The 27,623-nt window shown below is 40.1% G+C and overlaps 1 protein-coding gene across 2 annotated transcripts in view; it reads left to right on the top strand.

The window, feature by feature from the left end:
- The window catches only part of sdk2.S (sidekick cell adhesion molecule 2 S homeolog), a 410,822-nt gene that overhangs the window by 344,236 nt on the left and 38,963 nt on the right, over window positions 1–27,623 (top strand). Inside the window, exons 11-18 of one of the 2 annotated variants that reach the window (XM_018238320.2) lie at window positions 149–316; window positions 3,628–3,730; window positions 7,191–7,367; window positions 7,486–7,622; window positions 19,371–19,518; window positions 20,240–20,380; window positions 22,993–23,174; window positions 23,761–23,876. In XM_018238320.2, coding sequence (XP_018093809.1) covers window positions 149–316; window positions 3,628–3,730; window positions 7,191–7,367; window positions 7,486–7,622; window positions 19,371–19,518; window positions 20,240–20,380; window positions 22,993–23,174; window positions 23,761–23,876 — 1,172 coding nt within the window. Of the gene's footprint in view, window positions 1–148; window positions 317–3,627; window positions 3,731–7,190; window positions 7,368–7,485; window positions 7,623–14,926; window positions 14,987–19,370; window positions 19,519–20,239; window positions 20,381–22,992; window positions 23,175–23,760; window positions 23,877–27,623 lie in introns of those variants that run through there. The other variant, XM_041578178.1, reaches the window with a different exon arrangement.

Raw genomic sequence — 27,623 nt, 5'->3', positions numbered from 1 at the left:
CGACTGGTGTTTATGGAGTGTTCCTTTATAGTGCAGATTTCCAGCATGTTCTTTATAATGTCCACTATTTTTCAGGAGAGGCAGAACACTATACACAAAAAGATTTGTAATATAACTTTTTTCACATCCACTAAACTTATTTTATCAGGTGATCGGATTTTGGCCAGTGGGTCAATCCAGCTACCGCGTTTTACTTTGCTAGAGTCCGGGAGTCTGCTCATAAACCCTGCCCATATTTCTGATTCTGGCACCTACACTTGCACTGCCACGAACTCTCGGGGGGCTGATGATGCTTCTGCTGATATCATCGTATGGGGTAAGCACAGTTTCCAACTCTTCCTGTACCATTTCCTAGATACTAGGCAGACAGTCTTTGATTACTCAATGCCAACTCTTTCTGATATTTCTTTTGCCAGGAGACAAACTGTGCAATAACAACCTATTCGTTTTTTTCCTAAGCTAACATGAAGGTGTAATAATATTTAACAGATCAGTGTTGGACTGGACTACCAGGATACTAGGAAAATTACCTATGGGCCCACGCATTAGTGGGCCACTACTCACACAGAGGAAAGGATAGATTTTAGTATGTAAGGAGAAGCAATCTAAAGAATAAAGAAACTGAATGAAAATCGAAAGAAACGGTTTGGAGAGTGGGTCTGCAGCTTTCTGGTGGGCTTCTGGCATGCCTGTCCGACAGTGTTTCAGATGTAGGGGGGCTGGTGACATCAGGGGGCGGACTGGTGATGTGAGGGGCGGGCTGGTGATGGCAGGGGAGGGGCTGATGACGTAGGGGTTGATCGCCATGCCATTAACTTCAATGTCCTGTCCGGATTTCCAAATTAGGAAAAAATGGGCTGTCAGGGTGAAATCCGAACATGTGGCAACCCTACCCTCTGTGCCTGCCAAAAAGCTAGTCACAAGCAGTCACTATTCCTTCCAGTTTAGTTATTAACCTCCTATAGCCTTTGTATAGTCTTAATTCCCTTTGGAATTAGGGTTGCCACCCAGCCAGTATTTTAGTGACCTAGCCACTAGCCAGTAAAACACCTGTCAAGGCTGGGGCCGATATTACAAATTGCCTAAATTTGTAATACTGTTAAGATTTGTATGCCGACCCATTCTTAAAACCTCACTTGCCTGTACCTGTAAAAAATGTTCATAAAGGTGCAGTGTTGGACTGGGATGCCAGGAGCCACCAGAAAACCTTTCTCCAAGCTTTTTGTATTTGTATTTGGCCCAATTGTTTCCATGAAGAATTAGGGAATGAACATGAAAATGTTACAAATACTTTGAAGCAGAAGGGCCCACTGACACCTGGGCCCATCAGAAGTTTTCCTAGTATGCTGGTGGGCCAGTCCGACACTGTAAATGTGGTAACCCTATTGGGGATGTTGTCACATATTAGTGGGGCAAGGCCACCACTTTGCTGGTAGTTGATTATATAGGGATAGCTGCAACTGAGAAATCCACAAGTACAATGCAGATGGAAATTGTTACAGTACAATGGCACTGTTTGCTATTGTAAATCCCTCGGGGCAGATAGTTTACCACTAATTTAGATTGATGCACTTATTTATCATTATGTCAAAAAGCAGGAATTCTGAAGTGCACAGTACTCATACTATATAGGCCACACAGCTGACACACTCAGGGGGCAATTGTTATTTTTAAAATATTGGGGGTGTGCTGCAAGGAGGGGTAAGGATTGGTTTGGACCTACACCTTAGTTATACACACCACCCCAAAGATATTTTACTGTTTAACCCCCCCCCCCCCCCCCGTAAATCTGACTTCTTACATTCATTATAGATTGGAAATTAATGATTTTCTTTAAACCATGCATATTTATGAATGAGATGCAAAATATACTGTAGTGATTCAACTTCATTTTAAGTTCATTTTAATAAATCAAGGCCACGGCACCTGCGTTTCTGCTTTCCGCTTCATAGCGCAGCTCAGGTTATTGGGTCAGATGGAGCTTATAGATCATATTCCTGATGAAAGAGACAGAAATTATGTATCGCTACTCCTTGTTTTAGCATTTGTAAATACCACACAGCATAATGAGCCTTAATGATGGAACTGAAAGGTGCATATATGACAGTTGTCAAGGAGCCATGTTGGTTACCATGGCAACTGTGGAATATATTAACATTATGTATTTCTTCTTATATAGCTCTGCTAGGTTCAAACATTACAATGCATAGTATTTCTAAAGGGCAAAAATTCCCTGTACAATCCACAGTAGAGAAGATTGATTGTTTTTCGCATAGAAAATGTTCTCTGTCTTTTGTATCTGCATTAATATTTGTGGTTATTGCTGCCATATAGCTTGCTTTTTGTCAGCAGAAAAGAAAAAAATAATACCTTAAGCACAGTGAAGAAGCTGCATGCTGGGGGGAGTGTGGGGGTAGAACACAATAAAATGTGGCCAACCACAACCAGTATTGATTGGATATTTTACCATTTGGAATCCACAAAAGCTAAACAGCATTTGTTTGGAGAGCCAAAAGAAGCAGATGGAGACTGTATGACTACTGTCTCACCACCTCTGCCAGCTCCCTGTCTGACTACTTGGGAAGATAACTTTTAAACGGTTATTTACTAAAATCCAAATGTTTCTAATTTTTATTAAACAAAGCTCGACCAAACTCCCATCCATGACTTTGCCTTATTTATCATTAAAATAACTCAAATAAATCAGATCATGGAAAGACATCTGCCATTGACTTATCCATGATCTCGACAGGTTTGAGATGGTGAATTTTTCAGATTCAGGCTTCTATCGAGATTTTTTTCCTGTAAAAAGTTTTTGCCCCAAAAAGCCAGACCAGAAAAAAATTGTTTTTTAGTAAATAACTCCCTTAAAGTTTAAACTGACTGATTGTGATTAGTCTGCAGGATGGTCTTTTGAAACTGCTTTCCTGAGGTACCCAGAATGTTGAACTTTCCAATCTTGAGAGAAAGACAAAAAGATCTCCAGCAATTTTGTTTTTCACCAATTTATTAACACTTCCCTGACAGGAACATTTTCATACAGTCAAGAAAGTGTTGATGAACTGGCACAGACCCAGAAAATATATGTCATTTGGTAAGCTTTGAGCAGCCCTGAGCTCTAACACACTGCTGGACCATTAATACAAATTATACATAGGAAGTACTGATATGAGCATTTCTGTAAGAGGAAAGTTTAAATATGTCGGTGGTTGGGGGTTACATTAGTGATAGAATGGATAGTAACTACATTGCTACAACAATAGTAGATATATATCAGGCCAGTAGAAGTTGGGGGAGGAATGTAATGTCTCACAGATATAAAACAGTCAGGTAGCAATAACATAAATGCTACAGTCAGGTTACCCTGATGTCTAGTCCCATCCATTTAATTGCTTGTTTTTGTTATGCTCCTATTGGGGCTCTATACACAGCTGTGGTCACTTTGAATTTGGTTCTCTAGCAATAGCTGCAGATGTATCAGTGTTCTCTAGAAACACACAAGTGGTTACATAAAAACATGATCTTTTTGCTTTTGGAATCATACTAAACCTCTTTTGCATCATACTACACCCCTTGAATGCAAGGATGCATTGGACTTAATATGTTGGTTTTTTTCTAACGTCACAGCTCGAACCAGAATCACCAACCCACCTTCAGACCAGAACATTATAAAAGGGACCAAAGCCTCCATGTCCTGTGGGGTGTCTCATGATGTAAATGTAGCTATCAGGTAAGTCGCTGTAACCAAACATTCTTTGGATATAAAGTAGGTGATTGAAATGTTCTGATGCCTTTTGTTCCATCCCTATTATCTCGTTTTCTGTATGTCTTGAGCCTAATAATTTGTGGTAATACCATGTTTCGTCAAAAAGTAGAGCGATGTTACTTGATTGTGGTTCCATTGTTTTCCACTAAACCCTTCTGTAAGTCATATTAGAGGTTCATAAAGTCCATTTCCAGGAACCAAGGTCAAATCAATTAAGACTTAGCACTTTTTCATAGTTTATTTTGCAATAAACAGTACAATATAGAGAGTCCTAGCGAGCGACCTGCTTTTATTCAGCAGAAGTGACGCATGTTCAAAAAAGATCACAGGACCAGGCACGTCATTTAACATTTGTCCCCTGACAGCAAGGGGAAAAAACCTACAGTACATTTAATAGGAGTTTATAACATGAATCAATTAAAATGAATCTTAATTTCACCCTTATTGAATATTTTAATGGGCAGTATTCATTATTGTGTTACATGTTATGGATCATCTAAGGCAGAATTTTCTAGTGAATTCTGAGACCACAGAGAAAGTTTAGGAAGGATCTTCATCAGGGAAAATCTCCAAACCCAATAGATGTAAATAATATCTTCATATTGCTGTCAATTAGAAGTGCTCAGCTTATACATAGAGGGTAATTGGAATCTGCTGAGATTGTCTAAAGCCTTAGATAATGGTTCTTTCTACTTAAAATAACCTTCTCTCTAGCCAAAAGTTTCAGTTAAAGTCTTTTTTTATGACTAAAACCAGGCCAGCTGACAAAGTGCCTGTAATTACCTCTTCATTGGGCCAAACCGAAATCTTCATGGGTAAAACATATGAATTGTGTAATCTAGCAAAATGACAGAAAAAGGCAATTTCACATGATTACCCTGTTTCCTTAAAGAAGAAGGAAACGTCAACTCACTGAGGGGTGCCAATTGGTTATGCACCCTAATTGTTTACCTCATACCCCGGGCCAGCATTACTGCTCTTTAAAAGCCATACTGGTTCAGGGTACTTTCCTGCAGAGCAAGGCACCACAATTTTACTCCAGGCTCCTTGGTGTCCCCTATGTTCAGACTATTACCAGACATTTGTGACAAGCAAATCACACATTTATGTCTTTTGTGCCCCCCTCTGCCATGGGCCCTCTGACTGCAGTACCCCCTATAGCCCACTTATGGTGGCCCTTTTAACAATAATTACATACTAGTGGCATATTTATGAAGTCCTGCATGCTGGGTGCTGGGCCTAGTCTATGCTACAAAAATATTTAAAAAATTCTTATTGAAATACCTTCCTTTTTCTGGAATATACTTGTTTAATTAAGAAACTTCCTTATTTGTGAATTACATATCAGTTAATGCCAGGCATATTGGTTTAAAGCTTCACCCTGGCAATGGTTGAGCCAAAATTCCTTAATAAGGCTCATCAGTGTCAGGTAGGATTTCTACATAGCATTGAATTTGGCTTTTCTTAGGGAAATCAGTATAGAAATGGAGACATGGGGTAGGAAAATGGGATGGGCTTAGGCTTTAAATAGCAGGAAAAGGTGCAGGAAGTCACCCTTACCTTGTGGAAGCATCATAGAAGTCAGTGTTCCCTCCTGCCCACCTGGAAGAGATGGGGGGATATATGTTGTCACAGCTTTAGGCATAGTGGGCCTGCCCTAATGGGTAGCCAAAAAGTGGGCGGTGCAGATAGGTGAGTTTGGAGTTGAATAGGCCTGGGGCTAGGCTTGGGAAAAAGGGGGCACAGTAAGTGAGGAAGTGGAGGAGGTTTAGCCTTAGGTTGGAGATTGGATTAGTGGTCAGGATAAGTGTTGTTAATCTTGGTTCATTGTTATATGCAGCCTTAGGCGGCTAGTGTGTTTTACATATATGTTAACATAATATGTTATGTTGAATAACATTATAATAAGTTAAGCGGCTGTTGTATAATAAAATAAGCTGCGGCCTTTTCACCCAATAAGTTGTGTTGTGTAAAAATTTGATGTGGAGTGGAAAAGAAACCGAATCGAGTTATACGTAAATCATGTAAACTATCCTCCTATTGTCATTTAACCCTCTTTAATTGAGTGAAGGGTCTGAAGCAGAAGCCAGGCTAGTGCTGCATTTAGCAATATATAGAAACAGCATGGCAAGTTGCCTCACTTAGTTTTGCATTTAATTTGAATCTCTGTGATTTATAATGCCAGTTGAACATAATGTACTTGGAAATTGCATATATTTGTCTGTATAAATATTTACAGTTTTACAGTGATATAGGGCGTAAAGTATTTGTTCCAGTGCTATAACCCATAACAAACAGTCAGCTTTAGTAGAGCTGAAAGTAAATGTCTGGTTATTCTGGGTAAACCTTGCACTGGAGTAATTAATACGAATAGTTAATTCATATAACCATACTTTACCATTGTTAAAGGAGATTCTGGGCATTTATAAACACTGGGCAAAATTGCACCCGGTTGAAAAACTATGGTAACCAATCAGATGTTTATTTTCATTTTTCTAAATTGTACTTGCAGCTGGCTGAAAAAAAGCTACTTACTGCTATTGGTTACTGCTCAGTTGCAAATTTGCTCAGTCTCTATAAATGAGCCCCATAGTGATTGCAATATCCACCAAACTGTATTGGGTGGTTAATAAACCTGTTTCAAAATGAGTCTGTATGCCTTGTCCAGTATAGTTTATGAGATATTAATGAGCTGCAAACACACACACCTCCCAGACTGACAGCGGGAGCCATATTAGGAATAACTAGGGTGTCATTTTTAAACTGTAAAGCTGTTAGTTCATGCTCAGATTTGTGTTGCCACATGTAAGGGTCTGGCCACACAGGCAGATTTGGGGCGATTAGTCGCCAGGCGACAAATCTCCCCTTCTTCACAGCGACTAATCTCCCCGATCTGCCTTCCCCTGGCTTCCGCTGGCTAAAATGTAAATCGTCTGGGGGCAGGCACACGGAACGCTTCATTTTCCGAAGTCACCCATAATTGCCTCATGAGGAAACTTCGAAAAGGCATTTTAGCAGGCGGAAATCAGGGGAAGGCAGATCCTAATGTATCCATGCATTCCACCCATGGGCTGATCAGTCGGAGTCCCAGGTTACCCTGTGTGTTCCCAGGTACAACAGACTGATTCCAGCACAAGGGGCCCCCAGCCTACCAAGCAGAAATGTTGAGTATTTTATTGCAGATAAGGCAAAGATAAGCATTCGAAGTTAGTTTGGATGATAGGTGCCTTAAAGGACAAGGAAAGTTAAACTAAGAAAGTAGGCTAGAAATGTTGTACATTATGTTTTGGGCTTCTGTACCAGCCCCAGGCAAGCAAAGCCCTTTAGCAGTAAAAAAAAATATATAGATGCATAGATAATATATACAGAGAGATAATGATAGTTTGACGGGTACCTATAGTTATTTGTAATTCTCTACCTGTAGGTATGTGTGGGAGAAGGACGGGTTCCCTGTCGGTGTAGCAAACTCTCCAAGGCTCCAGCTGGACAAGAATGGAACTTTGCACATTTCACAGACTTGGTCTGGAGACATTGGGACATACACTTGCCGTGTTTTGTCTGTGGGAGGGAATGATTCCAGGAGTGCTCACCTACGTGTCAGGTATTACCACACCAAATGAACATTTCACCTATGCAGATGTTTTCATCTGTAGCAAATGGTATCTGCTAATCTTGGACAGGTGCAATACTCACAAGTCCTGATATCCTTCTACTTCCAGGCAGCTCCCTCATGCACCCGAGAACACAGTGGCCATGCTAAGTTCTGTAGAGTCCAGAGCTATAAATCTAACTTGGGCCAAGCCTTTTGATGGGAATAGTCCTCTCCTTCGTTACATCCTGGAGGTGTCTGAGAACAGTAAGTGTGTGAAAGTACTTGCTTTTTAATGGATTATTAGGATTACTTGGCTACACTTTGATCCTGTAATGTGAATTCACATCACTGACCATTACAGGCTTATAAGAAGGTAGGTAAACAGCCATGTCGGAGTACATAGACGGAGGGTGATTTTTATGCTTGGGAATGCTACTTAAAGCATTCCTTACCAGGATGCTTTGATTTTACCTTTCTGCTTATGTCCTGTAAACTCAGGGAATGTCATGGAAGAAAGAGCAATTACTGTGTTGTACTGTCTAAGATAGCTAACTCTCTAGAATTTAATATCTCTGACAGGTAGGTGAGTACAACATGCTGTTCTATTTTTATAATGACCCCCTTTTCATACCCAATAATAAATAAACAAATGGCCAAGATATTTCTTTGCCTCTCGCTAGTGGCAAGATGGGTATGTGTTGTGCTTATCCTTTTGCATAATAGACTGCTGCTTTGAGAAACAGTGAAAACAAAGGGGATTCTATTATCTACTTTGCAAGGACCAGACATAGAGTAGCTTCAATTTCCCCTTTAAACTTATATTATGCTCAGACAACACCCACTTAATGCATTTGCCTATCTAAGGATATTGAGAGGTATAATTCAACACCAGCTTGGGGCTGCAGGATGAATCCTAGAAGTAGCTAAAGTTCAGGGTTTGGTTAGGATCTAGTGCACACTGAGAGTAATGGGTAAAGGCAAATCCTCCTTCCCACCACTTAACAATATGAGATCAGTTAGCTTCTCTAGCACACTGTTCAACAAAAACAACTGAGTATAGGCACCCCAAGCAAGGGGGGGGGGGGGGGTTACTGACAACTGAAACACATCATATAGGGAGAGATATTGGTTGAGAGGCCACAGACACATAATAAACAGTGAATGGCTGTGGTAACTTACATTTTAGGCATCTTATACAGAAAAAGAGATAGTGTTTCAAGGGATACTGTCAAGGGAAAACATATTTTTTTCAAAATGAATCAATGCTCCAGCAGAATTCTGCACTGAAATCCGTTTCCTAAAAGAGCAAGCGCAGCGCAAGATAACAGCTGCTTGGTAGATCTAAGAACAGCATTTAATAGTAAAATCCAGGTCCCACTGCGACACATTCAGTTGTATTGAGTAGGAGAAACAACAGCCTGCCAGAAAGCAGTTCCATCCTAAAGTGCTGGCTCTTTCTGAAAGCACATGACCAGGCAAAATGACCTGAGATGGCTGCCTACACACCAATATAACAACTTAAAAAATACACTTGCTGGTTCAGGAATTACATTTTATATGGAATTATGTGCAGTGTAATTTAGAAATAAAAACTACATCATAAAAATCATGACAGAATCCCTTTAGTGATTGGGGAGATGGATTTGACACATAATTTTTTCTGGATGCCCCTCCCCCAAATCTGATGTCCCATGTACCCTCTTATTAATCTGTTGCTCTCTTACTAGTTTCTCATCTGCAGGTGCCACTACTGTATCCCCCCCCCCCATATTTCTGTGGTTATGCATTTTCTTGATATGTATGCGCTACTATTTTTTACAGTTTCCAGGTTGGTGGGAAAAGGGGCAGAAGAGAATAAAGAAAGGAGTAAAGAAAAAAAAAAGTAGCTTGGTTCTGGCCCTGACACACATAACCCAGGAACAGGCACAGTTAATCATAGCAGTAGACACAGACTAAACTTCAGCGTTTTTTCCCTCAAAGTGCAAGTCCCAGTCCTGCCAGGGGATTGGCTAGGCTGCAGGAAGCTTCAAATTTCTTCCACAAGCCTAGCCAATCCTCTTGAGGCTGTACTAGGACTTATATCTTGGACTTAAACTCTTCTTTATTATCAGCCAGGTTTGGGATGGTTTAGTCTTCCCTCGCCTTACTGAAAATCCATACATGAGTGAATGCTTGTTACTAGTGATGAGCAAATCTAATGAGCAAATCTGAACCGTTTTGCTTTGCCAAAAATTTGTGAAATGGCAAAAATTTTGCCAAAATGCATTGAAGTCTATGGGTGTCAAATTTTTTGTCTTATTGGAGTCTGTGGGCGTCATTTTTGTGATGAAACTTGGCTTAAAATTTCGCTCATCACCACTTGTTACAAAAACTTCCTTAAACTCATACATAAATTACATTAAAATGCTTTTTTTTGTCTCTCTGCATCTTTCTATTAGATCAATTTGCTGAGTTCTGGATGGTACCTCCGCATTGCTCAGTGAGTGTCAGTAATTCAGATAGGGCATTAGATGCAATTAGCTACAGGAGATCAGTGGCTGAATAAAGCTTAGACGAAGAAGGAGCAAGGTACTTGTGTATATGCTTAGCAGAAGGCTTTCAGGATTCCAAGTTGGGGTTCTCAGTTACCATTAAAGACTAGTGGAGACCCTACAGATCAGTCATGTGACATCATCAGTGCAAATATTTAATTTACTATTTCTGATTTCATCAAAGGAAACAAGCTGATTATTTCAAAGAGGATCATGCATTGGTATCAGTGAGTGAAAATATTGTTAAAATATGAGCCAGCCTTTGAGCAAAAAGGGGTGTGTTGCACAAGGAGATTAATTGTAGCTCCTTGTTGCTTTTTAGAATTTGGTTTTATTGTTTCCTATGGGGCATAATAGACTGAAAACATAAGCCTGAAGCAAAGCCTTTTAAATGCACGATTAAGTAGCTAGTCCCATTAAGTTTAAATCAGATTTGACAGATTCAACATTTTATTTATCCTGTCATTCCTAAAAAGACAGTACGCTTTTTAATTGGCTGCCTAACAATCCATCACATTCCTACTGTTTCTCAGGGAAACTGACAGTGTCATATTTCTCATTAAGTGTAGTTAACGCAGGCTCCTCTATTTTGTTTGACAAGTGTCTTACAAACTCGTTACCAATTTTCTAAATTTACTCCATGTCATCTGACTCCTCATTGACAAAACCTGTGAGCATTCAAATTAGTAAAGGGTGGGAAAAAAGCATAGTGGCTGTTAGCTATAAACCAAGCTTAAAGATATGTCAATTAGGAGTTAGTTATATTTCCTGCATACAAGATTGGGTAGCTTGTGATTTGAGACTCCACCGGGACAATTGTCAATCAGTATTACTAAAGAATGGAACATTACCAGTGTAGAATTACACAAAAAAAGAACTATGGAAAATTGGGGGTCCTAAATTAAGGAAGCCTCGTTATGAAGTGCAATGATTATATGCAATTAGGCACGTGTTTCACCCACAATGCTGTGTTTTTTCAGAATGCCATTATAATTGTGTGCGCTCTATGTTGGGTGCAACTTGATGCACAAATACATCCATTTTGTGAGCCATGGATAGCAGTTTGAAAGAGGGGACATGACCCTTTTTAGGTTTAGTGTAGAAGGAGCAAAGGTTAGTCCATTTAGACTCCATTAAGTTTTAAGTTAATAGGAGCTGCCCACCATTTTAGGCTGACTAGCATAAAAAGTCCTCTCCCACCCTCACTAGGACATGGGTAGGTTTTGTTATTTTAGTTTTTTTGTTTTCTTTTTGTCACAAAGCGTTGTGGGTACACCAGTTATTAGCTCGCATTAATAGTGAGGTGGGTCTAGTGAGAAAAATTTAGTTGGTTCCCATAAAAGTTTTTGTCATAGCTTGTCAGTGCCCCTGTGAATCTGGCAGGGTGCGTGACATGTGCCACAATAAAGCATGCGTTGGAGCATTGATTTAATCTCACAAGTGGATGACCAGTGTTGGTTGGTTTGGTGGCAGCCTATTACAGACATACTGTTTGGGCCCTTGGGAATGACTGCTCAGTAGAAATTGGCTATTGGGGTTACAGTTTACAGTGGGTCCTCTGCACTAAGAGGTTGCACTAGAGGACATTAATGGGCACTTGGCAGAAGGACAGACTGGCAGGGGACTCTTTTTTAGGTATATGCTATTTTACTCATTTGGTAAATGATTTTACTCATTTGGTGTTACCACTGTTTGAAATTTTAAAAGCTGTGGCCAGTATCAGGGCCGCTTCTTCCAAGATGCAAGGAGAGAACCTTGGCTCAGGTGGCAGCGCAAGGCCAGTTGCAAGGGGCAGCTAGAAGCCACACCTTATAACTCTAAGAATTTCTGGGTTTTAACCCGCCATTGCGCATAATTCTTTAGAGCATGTTGAAGGGGGGCATTGGCTGAAGAGCAATGTTGGACTGGCCCACCTGGATACCAGGAAAATTCCCAGTGGGCCCAGGTGTCAGTGGGCCCTCATGCTGCTAAACATTTGGCCTATTTCGTGGTCATTCCTTTTTATGAGAACAAAGAGGCTAAATAGAGAATAGAAAAGAGAATAGGAGACTAGAGATTGACTGAGGAGAGGAAGAATAATAGTACTGAGAGTGGGACCCTAGTCTAAGGTTTTGGGTGAGCCCCTGGTGTCCCAGTCCGACACTGCTGAAGGGCAAACTGAGTGATACATGGCATCAATGAGCACTGCATTTTAGCACTTTGCTTTGTTTGTATATGAGCCAAGGAAAGTCCAAGTTGCATTGTTTTACTTTTTGATGAAATGCAAACTCCCATTTGTTATGTTCAAAATCGTTGTTCAATAACAACTACCTAAACACCACAGCACAGAGCAAGTGTATTTATCATAGATTATAGAACTGACAAGGTTAATCCCAAAGCCAAGGGGGTGATTTATGAGATATTAAATAGGGAATACTGAAAAATCTGTATTTATAGTATTTATCCATTTACATTTTTTCAATGTAAAATTGCTACCTTGATCAGTAAGGATATGTTTTGGTAGCCCAACTCTACTAAACACATTCAAAATCTCTTCAGCAACCCTTTTAGCTGTAACTGTTCTCATTGGTATTGCCTCAGGATACCTTGTGCAGTAATCCACTATTGTAAGAATAAACCGGTTACCTTTTGAGCTTTTCTCCAATGGACCAATTATATCCATGGCAACAGTATTAAATGGCTCATCAATTATGGGTAGTGGTACCAAGGTAGCTTTAGGGGGTACAGAAGCAGTGTACTGGCATTCTGGACAAGAACGGCAATGAGCTATAACATGGTCATATACCCCTGGCCAGTAGAACCGATAAAGGATTCTAGCTAAGGTTTTCTTGTAACCTAAATGACCAGCTATGGGAATATTATGAGCCAAACTCACTATTTGCTCTGTAAATTTTTAGGTACCACCAACTGTTCTACACGTTCTCCTGTCTTGGGGTGAACACATACCCTATACAGTTTTTCATCTTGGACTAGATAATAGGGTGGCACAAGTCCCTTTTCATTTGGTTTACAGTTCTTTAAACCCTGCTGATATAAAGATTTTAAACCATCATCTTGTTTTTGTTCTAAAGCAATATCAGTGTCCCATAGTCCGATACTTATATAGTCACCTGTATCCTTGGCAGGATTCATCACAAGTTTCTTCCTATGGACATTAACTTGCTGTGCTGGGAGAGTCTGTCTCTTTGGGGAGGGTGATACCACAATATCCTCATGAAAAGGAAAAATATGTCCCAAGGCATCGTTGGGATCTTCTTCCTTTTTCTCTTGTGATCTGGTTGTCACAGCACAGAGTTGTTCTTCACCTTTCAATAAGTCATCAAACCCAGGAGCGGTTCTCCCAAGTATAACTGGAACTTGAAGATTAGGAATAACAGCAGCTTCTACTGTGAAGATCTTTTCCTGAACTTGTAAATCAATGTGTGACCTTGGGTAGGTTTTTGTGTCACCATGCACACAAGTGATTGGAATCTTTGGAAACACTTTCTTTTGAGTGACCAAATCAGCCTTTACCAAGCTGAGTTTACTTCCAGTATCCAACAAGGCATTTACAGGGTGTCCATTAAGTAGTGCCGGCATGGTGTAGTCACTGTAACCACAAAAAGAGGAGTGAGTTGAAGCCCTTTAATCTTCTTGGGACAGAACTTGGCTACGTGTCCTCTTTTTTGGCATTCAAAACAAACCATTCCCATTAAATCAGATTTTGCTGGTGCCTTAGATTCCTGCTTTGCTATTTCACTTTGCACTTGTGGCTGCTGGAACCTCCTGGTATGTCTACCAGCATCTTTCTTGGCAAGTAGGTAGTCCTCAGACAATGAAATAGCTTTCTCAGCAGTTTTTGGTCTGTGTTTCTGCACCCATGAACCGACATCCTCTGGCAAAATTTTAACAAATTGTTCCATTACAATTGTCTCTGTAATTTGTTGATGGGTCTTCAGTTCTGGCTTCATCCATTTTATATACAGGTCTGTGAGACGAGTGAAGACTTCCCTTGGACTATCAGCAGCAGAGTATTTTAACTGACGGAATCTCTGCCTGTAAGTCTCCTCACTAATATTATAACGTCTTAGGATTGCCTCTTTCACCCGATCATATTGTGCTGCTTCATGGATCTCCATATTACTGTAGGCCATTTGGGCTTGGCCTGTAAGGTATGGAGCAAGCCTTACTACCCAATGTTCCTTTGGCCACATACAAGCAAGTGCTACCCTCTCAAATGTTGTAAGGTAGGCCTCAATGTCATCTTCTTGAGTCATTTTTGTTAGCTTTGGGTCTTTCCAAGGAGACACTGCTACTTGTCGAGGAGGGACTACAGGTTGCTCTGGTCTCAGCATCTGGATCAGATCTTTCCAGCGTTCATCCTGTTTGTGCAATTCAGTCCGATACATCATTGTTTCCTCATGATGTCTCCTCTCAGCTTCAGCTTGCTGCACTGTCAGCCATTTCATCAACTCAGTAATACTCTCAGATAAAGTCTTTTCTGGAAGTGCAGGATCAATCTTTTCTGTGGCACCAGAAATAGTGGTTTTACTTTTCCTTGGAACCGCGCCCTCTAGTTCCACTTCTTTTTCAGATCCACTTGCCATTTTAGTCTGCTTTACTTTAGGTCTGGCACCTTGGCTCACAGCTTCTTTGCCTGCTACAGTACGCCAGGTACGGGTCTTGTACATAATTCCTCTAATTTTAAGTTGATGTATTTGGAGCAATACTCTTCATTAACCATCCCACTTCTGACACCATATGTGAGGCATGGGGACATTTTCTCAAAGAAAAATACTCTTCTTGATGAAAAAAAAATCAGAGGTTTATTTAACTTTCCAGACCTCCATAAAAAACAATAAGAAACTTTTTGTTAACAGTTCAAAAAGCAGACTGTTACACATAAAAAAAATGATTTCTGCATCATACAGCACCACTTGTTTAAGCCAGCACTTCCAACTTGTGCTTTACAAATGACTCCCCTGCTTTCTAATCACTCCAGGCTTTTATAGGAGTCAGAACTCCCAACATGCACTGCAGCATTCCCTTTAAATTCCAGGAAGTGCTGCTGGCCTGCCTCTTAAGAGGTGCAAGCCACCACACCAGGCTGTATCACAGGTAAAACTTTTAACTTCAAAGCTGCATTTGCAATCATGCTGTATTTTAAAATCCTTCACAATATAGTTACCACAAATTACATTTCCTATGCATATGTGTACATTGTAGCATTTATCTTACACATTTAAATGTAACACAATAGCAGTTAGGTTTTTTTAACACAAGCTAGTTAATTACATGCATGGTTCACAGGTGCTGACAGATTTAGAGTAGAGAAAGGAAAGTGCATTAGGTGGCCAGCCTAATGGAGAAGAGGAAAAGTAACAGAAAGGAATACCATTCACCCAGCATAGGTCTGTCAGTCCATGTGAACACTTGCATTAAAACCAGTGTGACAGATTTTAGTACATATTATATACAATTTGAAGCTGTACCATTCACATCTCCACAGTATATGAGCCAAGGAAAGTCCAAGTTGCATTGTTTTACTTTTTGATGAAATGCAAACTCCCATTTGTTATGTTCAAAATCGTTGTTCAATAACAACTACCTAAACACCACAGCACAGAGCAAGTGTATTTATCATAGATTATAGAACTGAAAAGGTTAATCCCAAAGCCAAGGGGGTGATTTATGAGATATTAAGTAGGGAATACTGAAAAATCTGTATTTATAGTATTTATCCATTTACATTTTTTCAGGAATTGCTGTATTTATTAAATTTGATACCTGTTTAATTCCCTAAACATTCTGTTTTATGGAGAGACAGTACCCAGGTCAGCTCAGTAGCTCCCCTTTCTGAATCCTGACTCCCTGATGCATATCATGTGCGTTAAAAGGATTAAGACAATTATTTTGCATTCTAAAATAAAAAATTGTTAGATGTGAAAGACTGTAATGTTTTACAGGGCAGTAACCAACGCCACCACTTGGTAGCATTTACCGACCCTTCATACATGGGCGCAGAGACGTCCAATGCACTCATTGTATAAAATTACAGCTGACTTGGTGAAAAATAGCTAAACAATACATACATATAGTTACAATTTTATCACAGCAGCTGTGTAACTTTATATCACCACACATCCCGTATGTGTTTGAATACTTATTCACCCTAGCACCCTATAACATTACTCCCTTTCCCCTGTAAATTGAATTTTTTCCATTTTTATAGCAGACATACTTGGTATGAGAGGCACAGCTCCCAATAACATTGTGTTGTGCAGATAAGCACGTCCTGTAGATAGATGGCTTAGCATCTAGACACAGAGTGGAATAGCAAAGCAGATCATAATAATAACTCTTTGGCTGCCATATTACTTTCTCCCTCTATAAAAGATTTTTTTTTTATTCTTTGGATTTTGAGGTATTACAAAGATTGAACTGCCTTTCTGCTTGTCATTTGAAATCCAGTGAAGCACATTCATTTAGAACTGCGGTGATGGAAGCAATGAAGGGCATAGGCCGCAGTTTTACCCACAATGTTTGTACAAATGACAGAGCCTCATAATTCCGGCTATGCCCAGGCCAACCTACCCTGCTTCACTGAAGCCAAATCACAGTTATCCTAATTCTTTTTTTTGTGGCCATCTTAAGATACAAACTGAAAAACCTCATTTAATGACTTATGATGCTATTTAAATAATATTAACACATAGCAACCAATGAGAAATCTGATATAATTGCCAAAAATCTCATAATACATGTAAGATCCTCTTGATTTTTTTTACCAAGACTGAGCTGATACAATCACTCCGACCCTTGGTTGAACATTTGGACCACCACATGGGACATTATGCAGACAAGTCATCTGCTGCATCCATGGCCTCCACTGGTGGGATCTTTCAGCCTTCCTGATCTAAACAAACCCTTGTAAGATATTGGTCAGGAAGAGCAATGCTTTTGACAGAACTGGAATCCCCAGTGTGTTTGCATATGGGCGCCTTAAGTTGAAATATGTTCATGAAAGCTTAAGGTTGATTGGTTGCTATGGGTTATTTAACCTCTATGTCCACAAATATATGCTACAGCAGTGTTTCTAAATTCTTTTCTTAAGGAACCCAAATTAAGTTGGGGAGGATTGGATTTGCAACCTAAATAATGGTTTGGGACCAGTTATGCACAAAGTTACTTTTGCATGCCAGTTTTCAGGGGGATAATGAAAACCTACCTAAATCATGGGGACACATTTTTGGATGTCAGCACATCCCTTAACTAAACAATATCCTATATGTTGCTGAACTTCATATGACAGCATCCTGCAGGAAATGTATCATATCAGCTTTCAGATCTTTACATAAAAGCACTGCAGGTGGACAGAGTGAAAATATGTTACGTAATAATCTTATGTTCTTAACAAAAATAGTTCAATTATTTATGTATTCCAACGAATATGAACAGTATGTGTTAGAACAGCAAGCTAGACACTGGTCTTCTGTGGTCACACAAGGGTTAATGGAGCCCTGCCTTATTTGCAGGCGACTTTGCCTGGCAAGCTGCATTCCATATTTATGAGGAGCCTTCAGAGAGATTTAGCATCTCTTTCGCCTGCCTGCTCATATCATATGCAGATCTTATATCCCATCTAACACCCCAAAGGACTGAACCCCTAGAGCAGACACTACCTTCATTTCCATGCACCTCATTAATCTTCCTTCATACACACACACGATTAAAAAAAGAGCAACAAGATGTTTTCTCAGATGTCATTGGAAATGCCCCCTGCTAGACAGGTTTGTAGTGGTGTCATCAGCACCTGAAGTTCTGCTTTTATTGCCTGCTTGCTGACATTTCCCAGTGTATATTGGGAGTACATGGAAACAATGTCTAGAGTTTTACCCTGGGGGGAAAAAAACATAAAAAATACATTTATTTGCTTCCAAAATTATTATGAAATGTTAGGGACAGCAGGCAATCTGTTATTAGTAATAAAAAATCATCTTCACAGGCTACAGTAGTTGGAATGACAGGTAAATATGCTGCAATAATGTTTAATACATAATATTAGGTATGAAACTATGCTGATGCTGAAGCCATAGTTTTACTCTGCCAATACAATTACCAGCAAGTATTCCGACAACTGTCAGATTATCAGATCAGGGCCTCTACTGCCAATTGTATATATGTGCTTATAACCATGATCAATCAGACCTGCCAGTGTGTACTAGAGGGATGCCAAAATTGTTTTTGAGATTTGGTTTAATATTAGGTTGTGTGCATAAGAATGTCTATGTAGCAATAAGAAGTAAGAACAAAGTAATCAGATCCAAAAACAGTGTACGAAAGCCCAACATCTTGTAGAGGTTCTCACAAATTTAATATATGCTTGCAGGAAAAAGAAAGAAAATTATATAGACCTTGTGGGACACCTAAGAATTGTATTGTTTGGTCCTGTGATGTCTGATTATGCCACTGCCACTGTTTGTTGCATTCCATATTTTTGAGAAGTATTCAGAAAGATTTAGCGTCTCTTTCACCTGCCTACTGATATCATATCCCATCTAGTGCCCCAAAGTATTGAACCCCTAGAGCAGACACTACCTTCATCGTGTGTGTGTTCCTTCATACACACACACGATTAAAAAAAGAGCAACAAGATGTTTTCTCAGATGTCAATGGAAATGCCCCCTATGTAGTAGGGATGCACTGAATCCACTGTTTTGGATTTAGCTTATCCGCTAAACAAAAGATCCTTCACAAAAGATTTGGCCGAATACCGAAGTGAATCCGAATCTTAATTTGAGTACGCAAATTAGGGTGGGAAGGGGAAAACATTTTTTACTTCCTTGTTTTTTGACAAAAAGTCACACGATTTTACTCCAGCCCTCACCCCTAATTTGCATATGCAAATTAGGACTCGGGTTCAGTTCAGCCGGCCAGAAGGATTCGGCGATTTCGAATCCTGTTGAAAAAGGCCGAATCCCAAACTGAATCCCTACTTTGTTGTGGTGTCATCAGCATCTGAAGTTCTGCTTTTATTGCCTGCTTGTTATTTCCCAGTGTATATTAGTATGGGAATAATGCATAGAGTTTCACCCTAGAGAAAAAAAAATAAAAAAATACATTTATTTGCTTCCAAAATTATTATCAAATGTTAGGGATGATGGGCAATTAACAACTTTATATATGTGCTTGTAACCATGATCAGTCAGGCCTGCCAGTGTACTAGAGGGATGCTCCAATAGGAATGTGCCAAATCTGGTATTGAGATTTGGTTGAATTTTAGGTTGTGTAGGTCAAGGACAAGCGTATAAGAATGTCTGTGTAGCAACAAGAAGTAATAACAAGGTAATCAGATCCAACAACAGCGTAAGGAAGCCCAACATCTTGTAAATGGTCTCACAAATATAATATATGCTTGCAAAGAAAGTAAATTATATGGAGCTTGGGGGACACCTAAGAATTGTATTTTTCTATAAAGAAAACTGTTTTACTCTTTACACAGAGGCACCTTGGACCATCCTACTGGGCAGTGTGGATCCTGAACAAACTGCTTTAGTTGTGCGAAACCTTATTCCAGCACGTTCCTACCAGTTTCGCCTGTGTGCTTCCAATGATGTGGGCAAGGGGCAGTTCAGCAAAGACACAGAACGGTACCATTGTTAGGGCACTTTAGTATGAAAAAGGTGCTGGCTTGATAGAGCAGTCTTCTAGTCAGCCAAGGTGACATAAATAGATGCAGAATGAAAATTACTTGCATGTGTTGTAAAACGTTATTAATGTTTTAACAGCCAAGGGTAAACTGTGAAGTATAAAGTGTGTTAAGGCAAAGCGATACAGAGTGTTGGATACAAACATCAGTTACTGCTACAGGTGTTTGAACAGAATCTGCCAAGGATCTCCGTTCCATAACAAAAATAAGCACTTTGAAGTTAGACTACCAGAAACCATCCTGTTGGTTTTTTATGATTTCCAAATGTGGTGATTGTGAAGCTTTGCCCCTGAGGATAAGCCCAGGATTTAGTGTAACAACATTAAACTTCAGTTAGAGTCAAGCTGGGAAATGTGCAGATGCATTTATCAGAGCAGAGTACATCAAACCCCTTGTCTGTGTTCTTACAGGAGACCTTTCCTTAACCATTGATTACAGCAATCCATTATTTGTGCCCATCCACTATTCTTACTGCATTTAGCAGCCATTTAAAGCATTAAAAATGTTATTTAGTCCTGCTCATGAACAAATGCAGTGGGGCTTGATGCCAATGAATGGGAAATTATAGCTGCCATACTCTCTACACTGGGAAATCTGTTATACAATCTTATTTATCTGTTATACAATCTTGTTATACTGCTTCTTTTCTTCCCTCCCCACAGAGTTACACTCCCTGAGGAGCCCCCAAGTGCTCCACCTCAAAATGTTATAGCCAGTGGCCGCACTAACCAGTCCATTATGATCCAGTGGCAGCCTCCCCCAGAGAATCATCAAAATGGCATCCTTAAGGGTTATGTTGTAAGGTGGGTGAAATCAAGCACACATGGCAGGGGGGCATGAGTTGTTTTGCCCAATGTTTTCTCTTCTCATACAGTGCCCATTCTGTTTTATTTCCATGCTGCAATGAAAACAATGTGCAGGATTTGTAATAAGAAATAAATAGAATTGCAATTAGGACAAAAATCAGACAGGAGGGGAGGTGTGGTTGAGGCAAAAAGTGGGACAGTTGAAGTAGGGTGACCAATGGTTTGGTCAGGCTAACAAAAAGCCCTATTCTCAGGCACATTTATTTAAATATCCAGGAAAAATGCAACTAGCCTCTTCTCTTAAGGGGTACAGTTTTTCTCGGCCTCCATTTTGCTTCCCATTAATTGGTATTTGGTAAAATACCAACCACCAGTATGATATTCACTTTCTAACTTAGAGTAGACAGAGTAGACATGCAAAACTAGTTCATTGGTTGCTAATGTTAACTGCACTGGTTCATTTTAGCACATTTATTAGTAGAGCAATCTCTCTGCATGCAAGTGTTTCTAAGACGTGATTTACTGTAATTGTTGGGTTATCCATAGGACATTGTAAACAATTGTAAAAATAAAAAAAAATAAAGATTTCCATGAATTAAAGTGCTATTGTTTTAAAAAGCCAAACAAGCCAATCATTAATGTTTTTCCTCCATAATTGCCTGGTACAGTATAACTTCCCAGTAATGTGAAGGGTAAAAGTTTACTTTTTATGCTAGATTAAAGAGTCAAAAGGAGGAAATGCTAGGTACATCACAAACCACCAGGCCTAGAGGTGTAGAAGGATTTAGGAACAGTAACACCAAAAAAATTAAAGTGTTTTAAAGGAATGACAATATAATGTACTGTAGTGTTGCACTGGTGTTGGCTTCAGAATTGCAACTATAGTTTATCTAAACAAGCATCTGTGTAGCCATGGGGGCAGCCATTCAAGCAAAGGATACACAGTAGATAACAGATATGTTCTGAAGAATCCTAATGTATACTACAGAGCTTATCTGTTATCTGCTGTGTACCCTGTGCCTTTTCTTCTTTATCAGCATTGAATGGTGGCCCCCATGGCTACACAGCAGCTTCTTTATAAAAACTATAGTAGAGTTTCTGTAGCAATCAGTTTTACCAATGCAACACAACCGTACATTATATTTTCATTTCTGTGTTACTGTTCCTTTAATACAAGAACATGCATCACCTTAAAAAACAAAGTTCGCCATTCTCTGGCATTCTATTGTATCATCCCATCAGTTACCCTGAGTATTGTTATTTTCCCTATGTTTTGTGCCCATCACTGTGTTCTTCGTGATATTGTTCTGTGAGCTGTATAACTTATGTACAAAAGTCATGCTCATAAAGTATCCTTGAACTAAAGGCAATAGTGAGCAAAAGAGACAATATGAGAAAGAATAATGGGAATGTGAAAAGGAGGGTCAATCAAAAAATGAGATAAGCAGAGCAGTGGGAGAATGAATAAGATTGTATTAGAAAGAGAGAGAACATGCAGAACAGGGACACATATTTAGAGATGGAAGGAACTGTAACTCCAAGGGGCAAATTCACTAAGATTCGTAAATTTTCGATCTTTTTCAGCCTATCACCCATAATGTAGAAAACACGCCAGCGTTTTTTGGGACTTAGAAAAAATTTTGACTTTTTTTTAAGCAATCCCTATCTACTCTATTGCGCTTCGCCTGGTCTGAGGTGGCGAAGGAAGTCTAGCATAAAAGGTAGCGTTCAGTACACTGCGCGCGTTAGTGAATTTGCGTAGTTATGTCCGTAGCGAAAATTCGCCAGGCGTAAGGGTGCGAAGTAACACTAGCGAATCTACGCCAGTGAAGTAACGAAAATGCCCAACGCTAGCGAATTGACGCTAGCGTTCGGCGCTTCGGCGCTTAGTGAATTTGCCCCCAAGACTCTCAGGGGTTAGACATAAAGACAGCAGGGAACAGGGCTGTTTTGATATTGTTTTATAAAGGACTTTGTTAGCCACAACAGTGAACACGATTTACCTTCTCCTATGATAAACAGTCGTTATTTATTTACAAATTTAATTACTGCTTAGTATATCTTGAAAGGGTCAAGGCTATGGCTGAATGTAAATAGAAGAAGATGAGGAATAGATTGGATAGGAGCTAGAATGTGTGGTCCTGAACTGAACAGGAAGGACAAACATGAGTTAGAATGGAACATTGCACACTGAAGTGGAAGAGCAAACATGATTAAATAATGTAATTATCATATTGTTGTGGTATGCCTTCTTTCTCTTACCAGGGTCTGTTTCCTTTCTGCCCTGGGTCCTGCACAGCAACAGTTATAGGTAGAAAGAGTGATGTATTGATTACTATAGTAAGGCAGGATGGTAACAGACAGCAATAAAACAGTAAAACTTTGTATCACTGTTACCCAAGGTGCACCCCCACAGCTACAGTGGAAGGTCGTCAGGAAGTACTGGGAGTTGTTAAAGTGGACATCTCCACTGTATATAAATAATGGGGCTCCACAAAGTGTGTTTTGTTTTGGGACTCTCCACATCTATAATCATTCTTACTCTCTATATTTTTTGCAACCAAAATCCATCATGATTGGCTTTCATTTCAATTTCCCTCTCCTTCTAGGTACTGCCTTTCTGGCCTCCCTGTGGGCTACCAGTACCAGAACCTTTCCAGTCCAGACAACAGCCATCTTCTTTTGGAGGACCTGATCATCTGGACCAACTATGAAATTGAGGTGGCAGCATACAACAGTGCTGGGCTGGGAGTGTTTAGTGGGAAAGTGACTGAATGGACCCTGCAAGGAGGTGAGAAACTCCTCATATGAGAATAGCATGGGGTTCATTTATTGATCTATATTTCCCTTTTTTGGGGGAAAGATTTCTGCAGTCTATTGATGATTTAACACAAGTACTGTTTTGTTCTTAAATATTAAACAATATTTGTGAACTAAGCCTTAGTCTTACTTAATCAAAGTTTCATAATTTGTTTTATTTAGCCAAAATAATATTCAGGTACATTTCTTAGCCTGTAAATATAGCACCTAGGTCTTTCACATCTGCATTCTCATGCCATCAACTCGTTCAGGTCAGAATCTGACCTAAGAACTAGTTGGGAGCTATGAAGTTGATCTAGTGAGCACTGAAAAGAATACTGAAAGCTGATTTTAATGATGTCTGGTTCTTTTCTCCGAATTCTCTGCCTTAAGGTAGAACACAGAATCAATATTTCTACATTATTTGATAGGTTAAAACTATATCAATGAATGCTATTAAATGATTATATAATATACAATCAGTGATTTAAAAATAAACAAAACCCATAACGTATCTTCACGATCTATTTCATAGTATAAATTATTGATAATCTTTTTTTTTTTTTTTTTTTTTTTAGTGCCAACAGTACCTCCAGAGAATGTAAAAGCAGAGGCAGTCAATTCTACAGCCATCCGTTTCACTTGGAACCCACCGAGCCCACAGTTTGTGAATGGCATTAAACAGGGTTACAAGGTACAGTCAGGTTCCCGGCACATGCTATTTTGCATATTCAACATGGGTTAAATAAGACTACTAATTTAAAGGATCAGTAACATAAAAAAATTAAAAGTGTTTTAATGGGATGGCAATATAATGTACTGTTGCCCTGCACTGGTAAAACTGGCATGTTTACTTCAGAAACACAACTTTAGTTTATATAAATAAGCTGCTGTGTAGCCATGGGCCAGCCATTCAAGCACAGGATACACAGTAGATAACAGATAAACTCAGAAGAATCCCATTGTAATATTACAGAGTTTATCTCTGACGGATTTCAGCCCTACCGTGGGCAGCACCCTTCTCTCTTTTCCACAAACAATATATCACTGGATGACTAACTGGATGACTAACATAATAGCCAGAACACTACTTCCTGCTTTTTAGCTCTCTAACGCTGAGCTAGTCAGCGACTTGAAGGGGGGCCACATGATACATATCTGTTCAGTGAGTTTGTAATTGATCCTCAGCATGCAGCTCAGATTCAAAAGCAACAGATATGACCCATGTGCCCCCCACTCAAGTCTCTGATTGGTTACTGCCTGGTAAGCAGTCAGTGTAAACCAAGAAAGCTGAAAAGCAGGAAGTAGTGTTCTGGCTATTATGTTACACATCCAGTTACTCCAGTCTTTATTCATTACATTTTTGCCTAACTAACTATATTAGAATTTTTTTTATTTTGCACAGCCTATCTATTTACCCAGTTTTTATTTTTACACTGAACAATTCCTTTAACTTCTAGAAAACCACAGGAACCCCCAGGATTTCAATGAGGCGCGCCCCTAGGCCGCGTGGTCCGACCAGACGGCCACGCGGTCCTAGCGCTCACCTCCCCTTCCCAGCGCGCCGGCGAAAAAACGCCGGCGCAGCTGCTGTAAATGAATGGGGACGCACGCGTCCCCATAATGCGGCCCCTATGCCGCCCCTATTTTTTTGCCACCCTAGGCCCGGGCCTACGCGGCCTTGCCGCAAATCCGGGCTTGGGGACCCCTACCCAAGCTGCACTCCTTCATACCTGTGCTAATGTAGATATTCCTGCTGCAGTACAGCTTGCATTCCTAAGAGTATTTTTATCTAGACTGTTCTGTAGATCCCTAACTGCTAATGACAAGGAGGATTTGTCATGGTCACATGGCACTAACCTTACAAGTTAGGTGTTAATTATTTTGACTGATTCAAAGTTCAGTTCTTCCCTTACTTCCTGGTGCCAGTTAATCCCTATATGCAGTTAACAAATAATTATTGTTATTCAATACAGACATGGAAGGGATGCCCTAATGGCCCCCTGATTGCTTTCTATTTTAATTAATCTACATTTACATTAATTAAACTCATTTACATGAATCTAGTACAATGAAGTCTGGGCATTTAATTGGCCAAGAACTGGATAACTATGAAGATATTTTAACATCCATATTAAATTGTAATTAGTATTTCTGATTAGGAAATTCCATTCTAAAATGATTGACTAATTAGCTGCTGTTGGCCTGTTTGAATTCTGGCAACTACAAAGCTTTATGTTCCTTGTAAATCATGAGATTAAAGCTGCACTAGAGCTCATTGCTGTCTGCCTTGCCAATAGGAGTAAAGAGGTTGGGGGTGGTAGAGTTAAACCACAGTGCTGAAAATGTTGTTTGACAGTGTCTCATCAACACCCTGGTACAAACTCTAGGGCAACACTGGTGCTATCTGCTGCTGTGCTGTGTATTTACACTGATATTATAGTCGTGGCCTACTCCCTTGTAATGTATACATATGAGTTGGGGCTGCCATAATGTTTGCCTAATAACTGAACAAACTTCATACTGCTGCACCATGTAACTCTAAAATATATATTTTTAAAATTCGGGTCAGGGTTTTCAATCTATGGACTTGGCTTTCGTAGACACTAGGGATGTAGCGAACCGCCGTTTTGGTGTTCGCGAACGCCGTTCGCGAACACCGGCAAAAAATGCGAACGGTTCGCGAACCGTTCGCGAGCTTCGAACACCCGCAAAATCGTTCGATTCGAACGTTCGAAGGATTTTTCGTTCGATTCGAACGTTTGAAGGATTTTCATCGTTCGATCGAAGGATTTTCATTCGAATCGAACGGTCGAGGGATTTTAATCGTTCGAACGAATGGAAATCGTTCGAACGAATGGAAATCGTTCGATTTTAGCGGTCGAATGGTCGCGAACTCAAATTGCGAACGTTCCCAACCGTTCGCGAACATTAGGCGGACGCGAACGGTCGAAGTTCGCGCGAACAAGTTCGCAGGCGAACTGTTCGCTACATCCCTAGTAGACACCCAAAGGTTGTTAGGAGTATGTTAGGTGTTATCGATCAATAGCTGGAGTGATTGAGGCTGGACAACCTGTAGTATAGGAATAAAGAGACAGTGGGCTTGTGAAATACAAACATATAGCAAGGGGGGAATAAAAAGGAAAATTATCTCAGATACTTAGGGGTTTAGGGGTTGAATCCACCATCAATACCTCCAATTTCACTATGTCTTCACAAACAAGCAGAAGAAAACTGTAAAAAATAGGACTGACTACATTGTGTGGTGTTTTCCAGAAAGCAGCATGGGCATTTGTACTTTGATGTAACCTTCACCATAATTTTCCTTCTGCAGTTCTGACATCTAGTGGGCTTGGATTGAATTGTGGGCTTTCTGCCAAACTCAGCCATTCGTCTCTGTAATGTAATAATAAGATCTAACAATCTGTTTAATGCAGCTAATTTGTTAGCTCACACATTTAACGCACACAGGCATACTACTCTCTTAAAATTACTGATATAGAAACCATAAATGTATGGAGTAATATCAGTATTATATGCAGCTTCTTATTGTGCTGCTCTCTTATGCTTATGCAGTAATTATTTTCTTTGATACAATTTACAATTTATCTTACATATTTGCCAGGTTTGCAAGGGGAAGGAGTTTTAAAGTCATTGTTTAAAAGGAACAGTAACACCAAAAAGTGTTTTTGAAGAGATACTGACACAAGAAATCAAACCTTTTTTAAAAAAAATTTATCATAACATTTTCTATTGATAATCTTGCCATAAAATTATTTGCTTGATGCTTTTACATTACCTATCTGGTCCCACATGTACCACTATGATGGGACTGCCATTTTTGTGCAGCAGTAGTCTGTTAGTATTAGGGGCACCCCGCCAATGAGGCGAGTTGAGAAACTTGCCTCAGGCGGCAACGCCGGAGAGGTATCCTGGGGTGGCAAAAAAACACTCCTGGTACCTTTAAGAGCCGAATTTCCGTTTTTTAAACCGGAAATTTGGCTTTACTATTGTGAGAGAGCGCAATTGCGCTCTTCGCAAGAGTGTTCCTGTCGGCGAGGGAGGGCGGCTTTGAAGGAACCGCCTCAGGCGGCGCTAGGGTTGCCAACTTTTGCCAAAAAAATTCCGGCTGGTGGGGGCGGGTACACAAAGGGGGCGTGGCGTGACGTCAAAGGGGGCGGGTTGTGCCGCAAAGGGGCGTGACCACGGCGCGGCCAGGACAAGAACCGAAGGACAAGGTAAGTTTACAGGGGATTGGGGGCTGGCCGAGGGGGTCTTTTTAAGGGCATTACAAATTTACCGGCAGCTACATTGCCGGTAAATTTGTAATACCGGCCCCGGCCTTGGCAGGTGTTTTACCGGCTAGGCCGGTAAAATACCGGCCGGGTGGCAACCCTAGGCGGCACATTAGTTAGAATCGGCGCTGGTTAGTACTAGAAAC

Source organism: Xenopus laevis, chromosome 9_10S (genome assembly GCF_017654675.1).
Source record: "Xenopus laevis strain J_2021 chromosome 9_10S, Xenopus_laevis_v10.1, whole genome shotgun sequence".
In the NCBI taxonomy this organism is placed as follows: domain Eukaryota; kingdom Metazoa; phylum Chordata; class Amphibia; order Anura; family Pipidae; genus Xenopus; species Xenopus laevis.
The sequence above is the reverse complement of the archived record's forward strand: the minus strand, read 5'-3'. Positions and strand labels throughout refer to the sequence as shown.